The sequence below is a fragment of the Herpailurus yagouaroundi genome, unplaced genomic scaffold (genome assembly GCF_014898765.1).
Source record: "Herpailurus yagouaroundi ecotype Mexico unplaced genomic scaffold, PumYag 190, whole genome shotgun sequence".
In the NCBI taxonomy this organism is placed as follows: domain Eukaryota; kingdom Metazoa; phylum Chordata; class Mammalia; order Carnivora; family Felidae; genus Herpailurus; species Herpailurus yagouaroundi.
Window position 1 is genome coordinate 18930952 of NW_024412421.1, and position 13718 is coordinate 18944669.

A 13718-nucleotide genomic window follows, 5' to 3' on the forward strand; every position below is an offset into this window, starting at 1 on the left:
GTCAGACATGTAACCGACTGAGCCATTCAGATGCCCCCAAAAGCAGTAACATTTAAGTTACACTGCAAGCACTGACTGTTAGGTGGTACATCGAACCTGGTCTAGGTGGTCAAAAAAGGTTTCCTTTAGATTTAGACCTGAAATCTCAAGAATGGAAGACATTACATTAGCAAAGAGGTGACAAAAGTATTACAGGCAGCGAGGCATGAGTATGGTAAGTTTGAGAAACTATGAGCAGTTGAGTATTGCTGAAACATGGAAATGAAGGAGGCTGCAGCCATGAGATAAATCTGAAAGGGTCAGTATAGGCCAGGGGGAGGATCACAAGCAGTGCTGAATGGACCTTTAAGCCATGTTAAAACACTGAGGCTGTTCCCACAGGCAAACAGGAAACCACTACGGTTGTGAGCTTGAGGGAATGGACTCTTAAAAAAGCTCATTTTGGTTGATTGGAGAGAAGACTAGAAGCACGAAGTCCTATTGATCATATAGTGACCCAGTAGAGACTATAGGGGTGGCTTAGTGGGCATGGAGACATTTCAAACCTGAGAAAATGTACAGTTCTGACAATTTTCCCAGTTTTTCTTATCAGGCTGGTTGTGTTGCCCTAAAATTCCTAAAATTTCATGAGTTGTGACAGTTTCTTATTGGCTAGGCTATTGCCCAGAGAGGAGGAAACCTTCCTCCTACCTGCTTGGTTAGTAAAATAGTAAAGTAATATGGATTTACAAGGTACGTCTGGTCTCCTTGGGTCTGCATTTGACCATCAGGGGTTGGATGTGAGAGCTCCCCCTGCTGGCCCCCTGTCTCCCTTCTAAACAAGTTTCCTTTTATTAATTTTCACATCTATTTTCTAAACTGAGACAGTCCCTGCTTGCCCAGCTTAAACTGTTGAAATACCACCTGTGCTCCCTCTTAGTGGTCCACCAGCAGCCAGTTCAATATATCTGAACATCCTCACCCTCAGTGATGGGAATGGCAGTTGCTGACATTCTCCCAAGTTGGCCTACTCCCTTGAGGCCCCTCATACTTCCGAGCCGTGTACCAGGCTCTGAACAATGGCCTCCTCCCAGATCACCATCCCAGAACTGTCACTCCCACCCCTGACAAAAACCTAGGTAGATCGCACTTAAGCCAAAGGTTTGGGGATAACACAATGAGCAAAGATAATCATTTGTTGTTGACTGACATTGTTCACAGAAACGTATCTGCCTATCACCCCGATAGGAAATTTCTTAGGGGCTTCCCTGCCCTTGTTCTTCCTGTAAGTTGGATTTTCCAGACTAAAAATCTTTTTCATGTTGTCATCCATGTGGCTTTCTCTGCCTCTGTCTTTCCCACACCCCTCACGACCTGCCCCACCCCTCTTTGTTCACCAAAAGTAAATCCCTCCAAGTAGTTTTTTAATATAAGAACAAATCTTAGGTTGGATTTTATTTCAATTCAAACATTTTAGATTGACTAAGATTAATCCTCACCAATGCCAGAAGTTTTTTCTAGGTCTATTCCCATGCTATTCTAGGCCAGCCACCCAACTAACCTTTCCTAAACGTATCCTATCCACATATAAACTATCTACATCTTTTTTTTAAAAAAGTTATTTATTTTGAGAGAGAGAGCTGGGGAGGAGCAGAGAATCCCAAGCAGGCTCCATGCCATCAGCCCATAGTCTGGGCCCGAGCTCACAAACTGTGAGAGCATGGCCTGAGCCAAAATTAAGAGTCAGACACTTAATCGAGCCACCAAGGTGCCTCATAGCCTATATACATCTTTAATGTTTGCCATGCATGGTAAGAAGTAAATGTCCCCCTTAACCCTGAGCCTCTCCCTGTATTAGGTATTATTGATAATTTTTGTTTATCTTTCCAGGAATGTTCTTTTTGGTATGACCAATGTTTCTTTTATTTGTTTTTACATACTATACAGTTTACACCTGCCTTTTTTCTCTTACAGCTCCTTCTAAGTCAGCATACAGGGATATAACATACTTCTGAATTTTAAACGCATTCTTTTATATATATATACACACATATATATGTATATATATATGTGTGTGTATATATATATATGTGTGTATATATATATTTATATCACAGTTTAGTTAGCCACTTCCCTACTGATGTACATCTCAATGACTCAGTTATATTGTTTTGGCATATGATGCTGCAATGGACATCCTTCTCCGTGTTGTTTTAATGCCAGCAGCAGTGACTTCAAGTTTTGATGGAGCCTCCCAAGTTACATTCCTACCAAGCCAGTTTGAGAATTTAGCATGTCATTCTCTACTCTGCTAAAATTCTTCCTCGAAGGGCAGTGTAATGTAAAGAACTCAGGTTCTACCGCCTAGCATCACAAGGCCATTGACTTCTCTGTGCCTCATTTTTTTCGCTTGTAAAGTGAGGTATAATCTGACATCTCAGGGTGGTTGTGACAATCCAGAGTCTGCTTCCATGAAGATTTAGCTTTACAAGAGGTCGTGATTGCCTTGTAGTTTTTGAGTGCCCCAGGTCATGGACCAAAAGCTCAGGTTCAACAGGCTAGAGGAGCCCCTCCTCCGACCTATAGATGAGGAGAATGAAGCAAAAAGGGCACCAGAGGTTTTGTCAAGACCACACAGCATTGACGGCAAAGCTGGCTCTGGCTAGATTCTGAGCTGCTGCCAACGACCTCTGGATATCGGCCCCAGGAGGCTGTGTACATCTGCACTAGGTCAATGGGAGGTCTGGCCTAGCTCCTCCCCCCTCAACCCTCTACCCCACCTCCCTGCCCCTACCCAAACACTCAAGCACACTACGCACTCACTTTGAAGTCCGTGTCCTCCCTCCCCGCTGGGCCTCAGACGTTGCACCCTCAGAAGTCGCCTTTTGCGCCCAGTATCAGTAGGACATACGTGTAGACAGCAGACAGATGTCGTATAACCACGTCACATTTGTGTGTTGTGTGGCGTGCACATCTTTGTGCAGACGTGTAAAACGTGTATGGTGTGGTGTGCAGATGTGGGGGTTCACGGAGTACGGGGTCCCTCGTTATGCAAGCACCCACCCTTCCGCGTCGTACTGTTTGGCCTCCCTCACGCCACTATGCGACTTTCATTTTGCGCGTGCGCGACTCCGCCTTGGGCTCCTTCACCCGACCCCGCGATTGAAATCTTGCCTTAGCCCCGCCCCCGCCACGCTTTACGGCTGGTACGCCAGTTTTGCCGCAGACGCTCCGGCTAACGCCGCTTCCCCTGCCGCCGAGGCTGCTGCCGGTGAGCCGAGCTGAGCTGAGCTGAGCTGAGGTGTAGTATTGGGTTAGTGCCGCCGGCGGTCGAGGAGCAGGTAGAGAGCCACGCCGGCAGAGCCGGCGGGTTAGTCGCTGCTTTGTCTCAGTTTCGGTCCCGTCTGCGTTGCTGCAGGGAGGCCGCCTCGGCCCGGCGAACTGAACCAATGCTGGATCTGGAGGTGGTGCCGGAGCGCTCTCTGGGAAACGAGCAATGGGAATTCACGCTGGGTGAGTGTGGGGTTCTACCTCAGGACTATGCTTCTTTCTTCTCTCCAGGCCCTTCCTGCCTCTGGTCTCTGCCTCTTATTCCCCTGCGCCCGCGGCTCCTCGTCTTTTCCGTCCTCTCAGCTCTTTGGGCTCCAGGCACTAACTTACCTGCTCCTACCGGCCAGACCCACCAGTCTGTCGCTCAGCCTGGCCTAGATGGCCTCGCCTCAGGCCTCAGCAGGGCTCCTCCTGGGGCAGTGGTAAGGTAGTAATAATAACAATGGTGGACACGCCCCAAACACTTACCCAAGGCCAGGCCCTCCTTCCCTGTGCGTAGTTACCTCAAGTATGCCTCCTTGGGATCTGAAGGTCCATACTTTTGTTTTTCCTGTTTCTATTTTGCACCCTTAATAGCTAAGAAGTTACACTCTAAAACGCCACAGTAGTCTGTCTCCCTTTGCTTTTCTGGGCTGTGAGTTGCCTTGTCGGAAGGGGAAACCTAGGCTTAGATCCCATAATCACGTGTTAGGGATCTAGTCAAGGGAGGTGAGAAGAGTTTGTATCTTAAAGGAAATTGTGACTTGTTTCTTGTTTTTAATGTGGTCGATGTGTGATTTAACCCTAAACCCAGACCTTAGCAGAGAGAGTTGAAGGTTGAATGACATAAGAGTTCAGGGAAAGTAACGTTCAGTTTGTATAAAATGCAGTTTGGCCATTTTAGGGGTTTGGGGCCAGTTTTAACTACCCCCAACGTCGCTGCCTTTATGTGTAGAAGTATGTGCATTCAGTAAGTCCAGTGTGTGTTTACACTTATCCAGCACTAGGAAAAAGGGGTGTGGACCAGGTGTTGGTGCTGTTTGTGCAGATCTGAACTTTTGTCCCACTAATTTGGGCTACTGGGCTGAGTCACCTACTCCTTTGGGCTATAGCTTATCCTTGAATCTGGAATACTCATCTATGGAGATAGCATAAATGAGGAACTGGAGGATAGATGCTGGTAGGACCCTACTGTGCTCAGTGTTTCCAAGAACTAACTGAACTACAAGCCTCTGGGTTTGAGCCAGTTTTATTGAGTGGTCGGAGCCAACTTCTCTCATAACTTAAACCACACCTGCAGAGTTCTTCCCCAAATTTTAGCTGGTGTGAAACACTCTGGCCTGTTGTGAAGCACCAAGAATTTGACTGGGAGGCCAGTGATATATTTACCTCCAGATCCATTCATCATGCTGTTGCTGTTTGGCTTCTAGTTAAGAAAGAACCTCCCTCACAGCTTCTCATACCAGTACTTCACAGGGCAGAGTGAGAACCACAACCATAGCTTCAAACTGTACTTGATGGTGTGACTAGGTTGTGGATCTCTGTGGTAGTCTCTTGGCCAAAAGTTGAGGGGTGCCTGGTTGGCTCAATGAGTAGAGCATGCAACTCTTAACCTCAGGAGTTGTGAGTTCGAGCCCCATGTTGGGGCCAGAGTTTACTCAAAGTAAAATAAAGATATTATTTGAAGCCAGGATTTCAAAAAAAAAAGCTGGGTGGAAGGGCAAAGTTTCTTCTGTCAACTATTTAGATACCTTAACCCTTAGTCCTAACTTTGCCAGTTCCCAGAAATCAAGGGTTAGTGTAGTTCTTTCAAATTGTCTAAATAACAACAGTGAGAAGAGAATTTCTTTCTTTTTTTTTTTAATGTTTATTTATTTATTTTGAGAGAGAGAGAGTGCTCAGACGAGTGGGGGAAGGGGCAGAGAGAGAAGAGAGGGAGAATTCCAAGCAGGCTCTGTGCTGTCAGCACAGAGCCCAGCACTGGGCTCGATGTCGTGAATTGTGAGATCACGACCTGAGCTGAAATCAAGAGTCAGACACTTGGGGCGCCTGGGTGGCGCAGTCAGTTAAGCGTCCGACTTCAGCCAGGTCACGATCTCGCGGTCCATGAGTTTGAGCCCCGCGTCGGGCTCTGGGCTGATGGCTCAGAGCCTGGAGCCTGTTTCCGATTCTGTGTCTCCCTCTCTCTCTGCCCCTCGCCCATTCATGCTCTGTCTCTCTCTGTCCCAAAAATAAATAAACGTTGAAAAAAAAAATTAAAAAAAAAAAAAAAAGAGTCAGACACTTAACTGACTGAGCCACCCAGGTACCCCAAAAACAGCATTTCTGTACGGTGGGCCCAGAATTGAACTTTGAGGGAAACCTCATAGAGGCAGCTTGGCCTTGATGATTCTTTTGTGGATCTTAAAAATCCACATTTTTAAATCATGTCTGCCTGAGAGATGATGGTCATTTTTAACTTCCTCAAGCTTAAAAAAAAAAAAAAAGATTTTTCTCTCTCTCAGTCTTCTTCCCAGCCCTCAACACATCTAAGCTGCTGTTGTGGCTGATAGGTAGAGGTAGGTCTAAGGTGGATCTATGCTTTAGAATTACATTCCTAGAGAACCAGGCAGTGCTTAACTAAAGTTACCACAGCCCTGTAAGGTAATCTTCATTTCCCAGATGAGGAGCAGGCTCAGAAAGGTAGAGATGATGAAAAGTAGGTAGCTGAACAGGGATTCCCTGCTTCCCACCACTCTGCCCTTCTAAGGATAGGCTCAGCTTTGTCTCTAGGTTTCTTTTTGGAATCTCTGCAAATGCAGATGCATCAAGCCCTTGCCATCATCTGCCTGGCATCACAGTGGGGATCTGCATCCAGCTTCTTGGCTGCCTTCCTGGCCTTTGTGTAATGTTGGGAGATTAGGGAAATGCCAACAACATAGGGAAAGGCAAACCTAGGCAAAGAGGACTCTCTGGTAATGCCACTGATGGCTTGACTAATGGTGAAGTAAAGGCAGTGCAAACTTGAAATGTTTTCAGTAAGACTTGGAGAATGTATTGGTGTGGAAGCATATCTCTAAATTGTTCTAGAGAGACTGAAGGCTTTCTCTGTTGAAGGCAACATATGTACCCCTGCGGACTCTGCTTACTAACATCAAAAGTTGAATAAGAAATGCTCCTGTGCCCTGAAGAAGTTAGTCTCATGTGGGTTAAGGGATAAAGAAATAGTTCATTTTATTAAAATGAGGGAGAGGTCATGTAGGGTGCTTTGGAAGGGGAGAAGGGACTTGACCTGACGGGATTCAGGGAGGGCTTCCTATCAAACTACAGAAATCAATATCATTCCTGGAGCCAGTGAGCACCAGGAAAGCCCTATCAGAAATCTGCCATGGGGCACCTGGGTGGCTCAGTCGGTTAAGTGGCTGACTTTGGCTCAGGTCATGCTTTCATGGTTTGTTTTTTTATTTTTGTTTTTGTTTTTTATTTTTTTATTTTTTTTTTTTAATTTTTTTTCAACGTTTTTTATTTATTTTTGGGACAGAGAGAGACAGAGCATGAACGGGGGAGGGGCAGAGAGAGAGGGAGACACAGAATCGGAAACAGGCTCCAGGCTCTGAGCAGTCAGCCCAGAGCCCGACGCGGGGCTCGAACTCATGGACCGCGAGATCGTGACCTGGCTGAAGTCGGACGCTTAACCGACTGCGCCACCCAGGCGCCCCTGTTTTTTATTTTTTTAAATGTTTATTTATTTTTGAAGGAGACAGAGAGCATGAGCAGGGGAGAGGGAGAGAAAGAGGGAGACACAGAATCCGAAGCAGGCTCTAGGCTCTGAGCTGTAAGCACAAAGCCTGATGTGGGACTTGAGCTCACTAGCTATGAGAACATGACCCAACCGACTGAACCACCCAGGTGCCCCATGATCTCATCGTTTTTGAGTTCAAGCCCCATATCGGGCTCTGCACTGGCAGTACAGAGCCTGCCTGGGATTCTCTCTCTTTCCCTCTCTCTCTGCCCCTCTCCCACTTGCACGCACACGCTCTCTCTCCTCTGTCTTTCAGTAAACAAACAAACAAACAAACTTAAAAGTAGGAAATTCTAGGGGCGCCTGGGTGGCTCAACCGACTGAGCGTCCAACTTTGGCTCGGGTCATGATCTCACAGTTGGTGAGTTCAAGCCCCACGTCGGGCTCTGTGCGGACAGCTCAGAGCCTGGAGCCTCCTTTGGATTCTGTGTCTCCCTCTCTGTCTGCTTCTCCCCCACTTGCACTCTGTATCTCTCTCTCTCTCTCTCTCTCTCTCTCTCTCTCTCTCTCTCTCAAAAATAAAGATTAAAAAAAAATTTTTTTTTTTTAAATAGGAAATTCTACCACCAGATTTCTCTTCTACGGTGTCTCCATAAACGTAAATCTTACAGTCAAATTCAAAACAAAACACTGGGAAAGATAGTGTGTGTAGGGAACTATAAGCAGTTTGGTATTATAATGAGAGTGTAGATGTACTGGTGGAAGAAGAAAATGGGTTCTCCAAATTCCCAATTCTTTCTCGTGATAGCTGCCTGGGACACTATCAAGGAGCTTTTGGGTCCACTGGAAAAGAGGGTATCTATTAGTGAAGTGTGTTGCAGACACAGGTTTAGGAAGAAAGGCTAGATTTGGGGAGGTGGAGAAGGAGAAGGAATCTAGAGGTTTCTGGCTTGAGTGACTGGGTAGATGTTAGAGGTATGGAGACCCAGAATACAGAGGAGAACTCAGATTGAAAAGAAGGTGAAAAAGTCTCTTTTAATCTGTTAACTTTTTATTTGCCTTTTTTTTTTTTTAATGTTTATTTTTGAGAGAGAGAGAGAGCACACAAGCAGGGAAGGGGCAGAGAGAGAGGGAGACACTGAATCTGAAGCAGGCTTCAGGCTCTGAGCTGTCACCACAGAGCCCGATGCAGCCTCAGACTCAGGAACCGTAAGATCATGACAAGAGCCGAAGTCAAATGCTTAACCAACTGAGCCACCCAGGTGACCCTATTTGCCTGTAGATATCTATGTAGATATATAGATATATAGAAAGCAGAATAAGATATGAATCAGAAACTAGGTGGTTGATTGGATGAGTGTATGAAGGATGGGCAGAAGGAAACATTGCCCATCATAGAGATCTGGGGACGTTAGAGGAACAGCAAGAAAGAATGGTGTTAGTAGAGACAAAATGAGGGTGCTCAGAGTGAGAGAGTGGTCACCAGGGTCTATGGTACAGGACCTACATGTCTTATAATAGCTTTTTTTCACTTAGAGTTCAGCAGATATGTAGGACCACCTACTGTTGTGCCAGGCATGGTGATTGGGTGCTAGGTGTATGGCAGTGAGTAATACAGGCAGTGTTTCTATCCTCAAGGTATAGGGGAGACTAACAGAAATAAACAGGGGGCATCTGGGTGGCTCAGTTGGTTGAGCATCTAACTTCTGTTCAGGTCATGATCTGGTTTGTGTGTTCAAGCCCCACGTTGTGCTCTGTGCTGACGGTGCGGAGCCTAGAGCCTGCTTTGAGTTCTATGTCTCCCTCTCTTTCTGCCCCTCCCCTGCTCACACTCTGTCTCTCTCTCTGTCTCAAAATTAAATAAACATTAAAAATTAAAAAAAAAATAGATAAATAGGATGGGAGGCTTCATTAGATAAGGCAGTTGGGGAAGTGAGATGTGAGTCAAGACCTGAAGAATGAGAAGGAACCAACCATGGAAAGGACATTCCAGCAGAATCTGAGCTAGCACAGAGGCCTAAGTTAGCAAAGAGCTTAACAAGTGTGCTGGGAACAAAGGGAGGCATGATGAGCAGTGGAAAGAAAGATGGAGGTAGATAAGATTGAGAATATTCAGGGACTTTAGGTGGTGACATGCTGTTTGGGTTTTATAACCCCGTATTGGGAAATCATTGAAGGGTTGTAAGCAGACAAATGATGAGATCTATAATACATAGGATGTATACAGTTTAGAAAGCTGACATACACTCCATACCCTTTTTTGGGTCTAGGTAATTCTGTTCGGACTGGACAGTGCTCTAGTGTCTTTGTCATACATATGTTTGGTTCCCTTTAGAGGCCTTTTGTAGCCTTCCTTTATCAGCAGCTGTGTGACAACTGGTCATTGTAGATGCTTTGTCTCCTCCAGATGGGGTTTCTCCCCACGTGACTCAAGACCTGAGGATCCGAAGATTACAAGGCCAGGGATTTGATGTAGTTAGGTGGAGAAGAATCCTCTCTTGAGAAACTGATTTGTGCTATGTAGGTGAGAGAAACCATGTGGCCTTCTCTTGAGAAGAATCCTCTCTTGAGAAACTGATTTGTGCTATGTAGGTGAGAGAAACCATGTGGCCTTCTGTTTCTCAGCACATAACCAAGCTTATCTGTCTTCTCCACATGGATGTTTGCCCATTCCTTCTGGGAGAGTATAGATGCTTCTCCATTTCAGGAATGGCAAAGCTGAGTGATGCATCCAACTTGTTCATATTCTCAACAAACATTTATTAAGCTTCTACTATGTATCAAGCCCTGTTACCGAAGGCTGGAAAGAGCCTGTGTTAAGGTGTGGTGTCCTCCAACTTTCTTCAAATTATAGAATGGACCATCAAATGAAGGCAAGGTTAGATCATTGTTTAAATGTAGATAGACCATGCATTTTTATAACCTTCTTTTTCTTTGTATGCAAGCTCTTTTCTGCACATCTGTCCGAAGATCAGAGGTAAACTGATCTTGAGTGTAAGCCACTGTGTGCTTCCCTGAGGTCATATGGTGCTCCCTCTTTCTCCCTTTCTCTTATTACCTACTCCATAATCCTTCAGCTCTGCTGAATAAATATTTATTCAACAGCCACTGTGTGGTCAGCCCTGTACTGGGTACTGGGGATCCAGAGAATGGTGAATAGCACATACTGTCCTTGGATTCAGAAAGCTGTGAGTCTTTGGATTTTGTCTGAGACTTTGTTTTGGATTGTCTCTCTTTGAGTTTTTTCTTGTTTGAAATATAATGGACTCTGAAAACATACTTTTTGGTATTCCCTAGGAGTCCTGGGATCTTAGAGATATTGTTGGCATTTGGATTTCTTAAACTGGGTGCATATATAAATTTGTTTACAATGGGCCATGAGTTCAACAATCAGGTATTAAGATTTAGAGGATTTGTGGGTTGATAAGTAAGGATCCAGTGAAATCTTTAGTAAAATGAATTCTGGTAGATTTGATGTTTTAAGTTTATTTATTTATTTTGAGAGACAGAGAAAGTGAGCAGGTGAGGGGCAGAGAAGAGAGGGAGAGAATCCTAAGCAGGAGCCTGCAGAGCTGGAAGCAGCCTCAGTCTCATGAACCTTGGGATCATGACCTGAGCCAAAACCAAGAGTTAGACAGTTAACCAACTGAGCCACCCAGGTGCCCCTCTAAGGGCTCATTTAAAAAGTTAAATAAAAGTAAATTGGGGCACCTGGGTGGCTCAGTCGCTTAGGTGTCTGACTTCAGCTCAGGTCATGATCTCGCAGTCCATGAGTTGGAGCCCCGCATTGGGCTGTGTGCGGACAGCTCAGAGCCTGGAGTCTGCTTTGGATTATGTGTCTCCCTCTCTCTGCTCCTCCCCCATTCTCCCAAACTCCCTCCCTCCCTCCCTCCCTCTCTCTCTCTCTCTCTCTCTCTCTCTCTCTCTCTGTCTCTCTTAAAAATAAACATTAAAAAATTAATTATTTTAGAAATAAAAAGTTAAAAATCACACATCCAGGGGCACCTGGATGGTTCAGTCGGTAAAGCGCCTGACTCTTGGTTTTAGCTCAGGTCATGATCTCACAGTTTGTGAGATTGAGCCCTGCATTGGATTCTGTGCTGACAGTGCAGAGCCTGCTTAGAATTCTCGCTCTCTCTCTTCTCAATAAACAAAAAAAATTTTTTAATGAGCTCTTACAAGTCATGTGCTCCTGCAGAGTCTCATTTGAGAGATGAGGAGACATGCCAGAAGGAAAGAGAGGAAGGAACCTGCCCTAGGTTATATGTAATTCACAGAAGAGTGAGAACCAGAACCTTGGTCTCCATATCCAGAGTCATGCAGTCAGTGCTTTTCTCACTGTTTTTTGGTTCATGCTGACTTTGCCTTCTCTGAGCCCCTTTTCTGCTTGGGATCAGCATAGTAGTTCCCATTTCCAGAAATCTTTTTTGTGTATTCACTCCCTTCCCTTATACAACCCAACTGTTCCCTTAGTACTTGCTGCTGACTTTATTCTAGCTTTTGCTGCTTACTAAACTTTTATTTACTCATATGTTTGTAGACCTTAATGGCCCCTGTTCCCACCCCAGGTTTTACTGCAGGGTCTAATGTCTAGTACAAAGATAAATGTCAGTAAATGGATAGCCCAGGTAACCACACAGTTGTTCTTGCTTTATTTCAGGAATGCCTCTGGCTCAAGCAGTAGCCATTCTTCAGAAGCACTGTCGCATCATCAAAAATGTCCAGGTTCTCTACAGTGAACAGGTGAGTGGTAGCTGATTTGTTTACTGAAGTAGCATTCCTAATCGTTGAGTCACTCCAGAGGTTGATGCTCTGGGAGAGGCAGACTGGCAGGAATTGCTGGGTCAGTGTGTTTGAATGGGAGAATCTCCAGCACTGGTCAGTTACCAAGTACATTTTGACTCTGAAACTTTTGGTCTTGATAATGTAGTGCTGTCAGGTTTGGAAAGGCAATAATAACTGAACTTGTTTTTTGATGTGTTTGACTTAGCTGATCCTTAGACAGGGACATTTCAGTGGGAGGTCACCTCAGGGACTATCTTGTCTTCTAGAGTGCTTGCCTCTTCTACTTTTGTGTTTAAAATGGTCTTTTCTGCCTTTGTTGATTGCTTTCATTTCTGTTCAGAGTTGTTGCAGTGCAGAGCACTCCAGACTTGAAAAGAAACAGGTGTAGCTCATTCCTTTGGTGAGAATGAACTGATACATAAGATCATATATCAAAATATTGGCTCCAAATTAATGGACATATTTTACTCTTTTTTTTTTTTTTTTAATCTGACTTATGGTGGTCTCTATTAAATGTTGGTCAGTTGTGCCAGGAATTAACACCTATAATATAATGTTGCATGTGCTTACAAAGAACTTTTCTGTTTCCAGAAAGAGTGTATACGTTAGCACTAGAGAACTTTCTGAACATCAGGATTTTTTGTATTTGGTTTTATAAGCAGAGTTGGGGACTATTTTATTATGGGCTTTTAGAAATAAGATGCTTCTTGTCTCTTTAAAAATGCAATCTCCCTTCTACTGAACTCTGAAATCTATGATTCTTTTGTGACACAGACCATGTGTTGCTGTGTGTAGCAACTTTTATGGTGTCCTATGTGTCACAAACCTCAGGGAATAGTTTTGAGCCTATCTAGGCTACAGGATGTTCTCACTGTCTTTTCTGATACCTTATAAGTACCATTTTGATTATTTTAGTTCCATTTGTCCCATTTAGTTTCAAATCCTAAAGCAAATGACTGTTTATTTTCTTTTTTTAAAAAGAATTTTTTTTTTCAACGTTTATTTATTTTTGGGACAGAGAGAGACAGAGCATGAACGGGGGAGGGGCAGAGAGAGAGGGAGACACAGAATCGGAAACAGGCTCCAGGCTCTGAGCCATCAGCCCAGAGCCCGATGCGGGGCTCAAACTCACAGACCGCGAGATCATGACCTGGCTGAAGTCGGACGCTTAACTGACTGCGCCACCCAGGCGCCCCATGACTGTTTATTTTCGACATGAAAAATGTTGTGGACTAGAAGAAGGTGAGATTTCTGTGAGTCTTTCCAGTTTGCCTAGTGTCAAAGTTGAGCCTCTTATCTATGTCCAGACATTACTTTCTGCAGTGCAATACCCCTCTGCCAGCCTACTGAAAGAGTTCCCATGTGAAGAGTCCTCATGAGACAGGGAATGCATAATCTCCAAGCAAGTTCTTGGATATTTTTGTGGTACCTAACACGGAACAAGGGACTTCTAGGAGTAGGACAAAGGTGCCTTGAGCCACAGTGCCAAAGTACTTCCTCATTTATAAAGTGAAGAATGTTGACTTTTCCACTTTGTTGCACTCAGATCATCCCTAACCTACTCTGACTTTCAGTGTTAGACCATGAGGGAATTACTCATGACAATTAGCAACCATCAAAATAGGGATAATGGGTTTGCTTCTTGAGCTTTTAGCTTCCTGCACATTCAGTTAAATCAGATTTGGGTGCTCCAAGAGTAGATAAAATTGAACATAGGCTTTAAACTTGTAATTTTTTTAAAAGTGTTTTTAATGTTTATTTTTGAGAGAGAGACAGAGCATGAGAAGGGGAGGGGCAGAGAGAGAGGGAGACACAGACTCTGAAGCAGGCTTCAGGCTCTGAGCCATCAGCGTAAAGCCCAACACAGAGCTCGAACTCATGAACTATGAGATCATGACCTGAGCCGAAGTCGGATGTTTAACTG

The 13718-nt window shown here is 44.6% G+C and overlaps 1 protein-coding gene across 1 annotated transcript in view; it reads left to right on the forward strand.

The window, feature by feature from the left end:
- Positions 1 to 3186: 3186 nt before the first annotated feature.
- PHAF1 (phagophore assembly factor 1) overlaps positions 3187 to 13718 on the forward strand; it is a 31321-nt gene continuing 20789 nt past the window's right edge. The window contains exons 1-3 of the mRNA XM_040498343.1: positions 3187 to 3280; positions 3372 to 3492; positions 11670 to 11752. Of these exons, the coding sequence (XP_040354277.1) occupies positions 3429 to 3492; positions 11670 to 11752 (147 nt within the window). The 5' untranslated portion in view covers positions 3187 to 3280; positions 3372 to 3428. The remainder of the gene's footprint in view (positions 3281 to 3371; positions 3493 to 11669; positions 11753 to 13718) is intronic.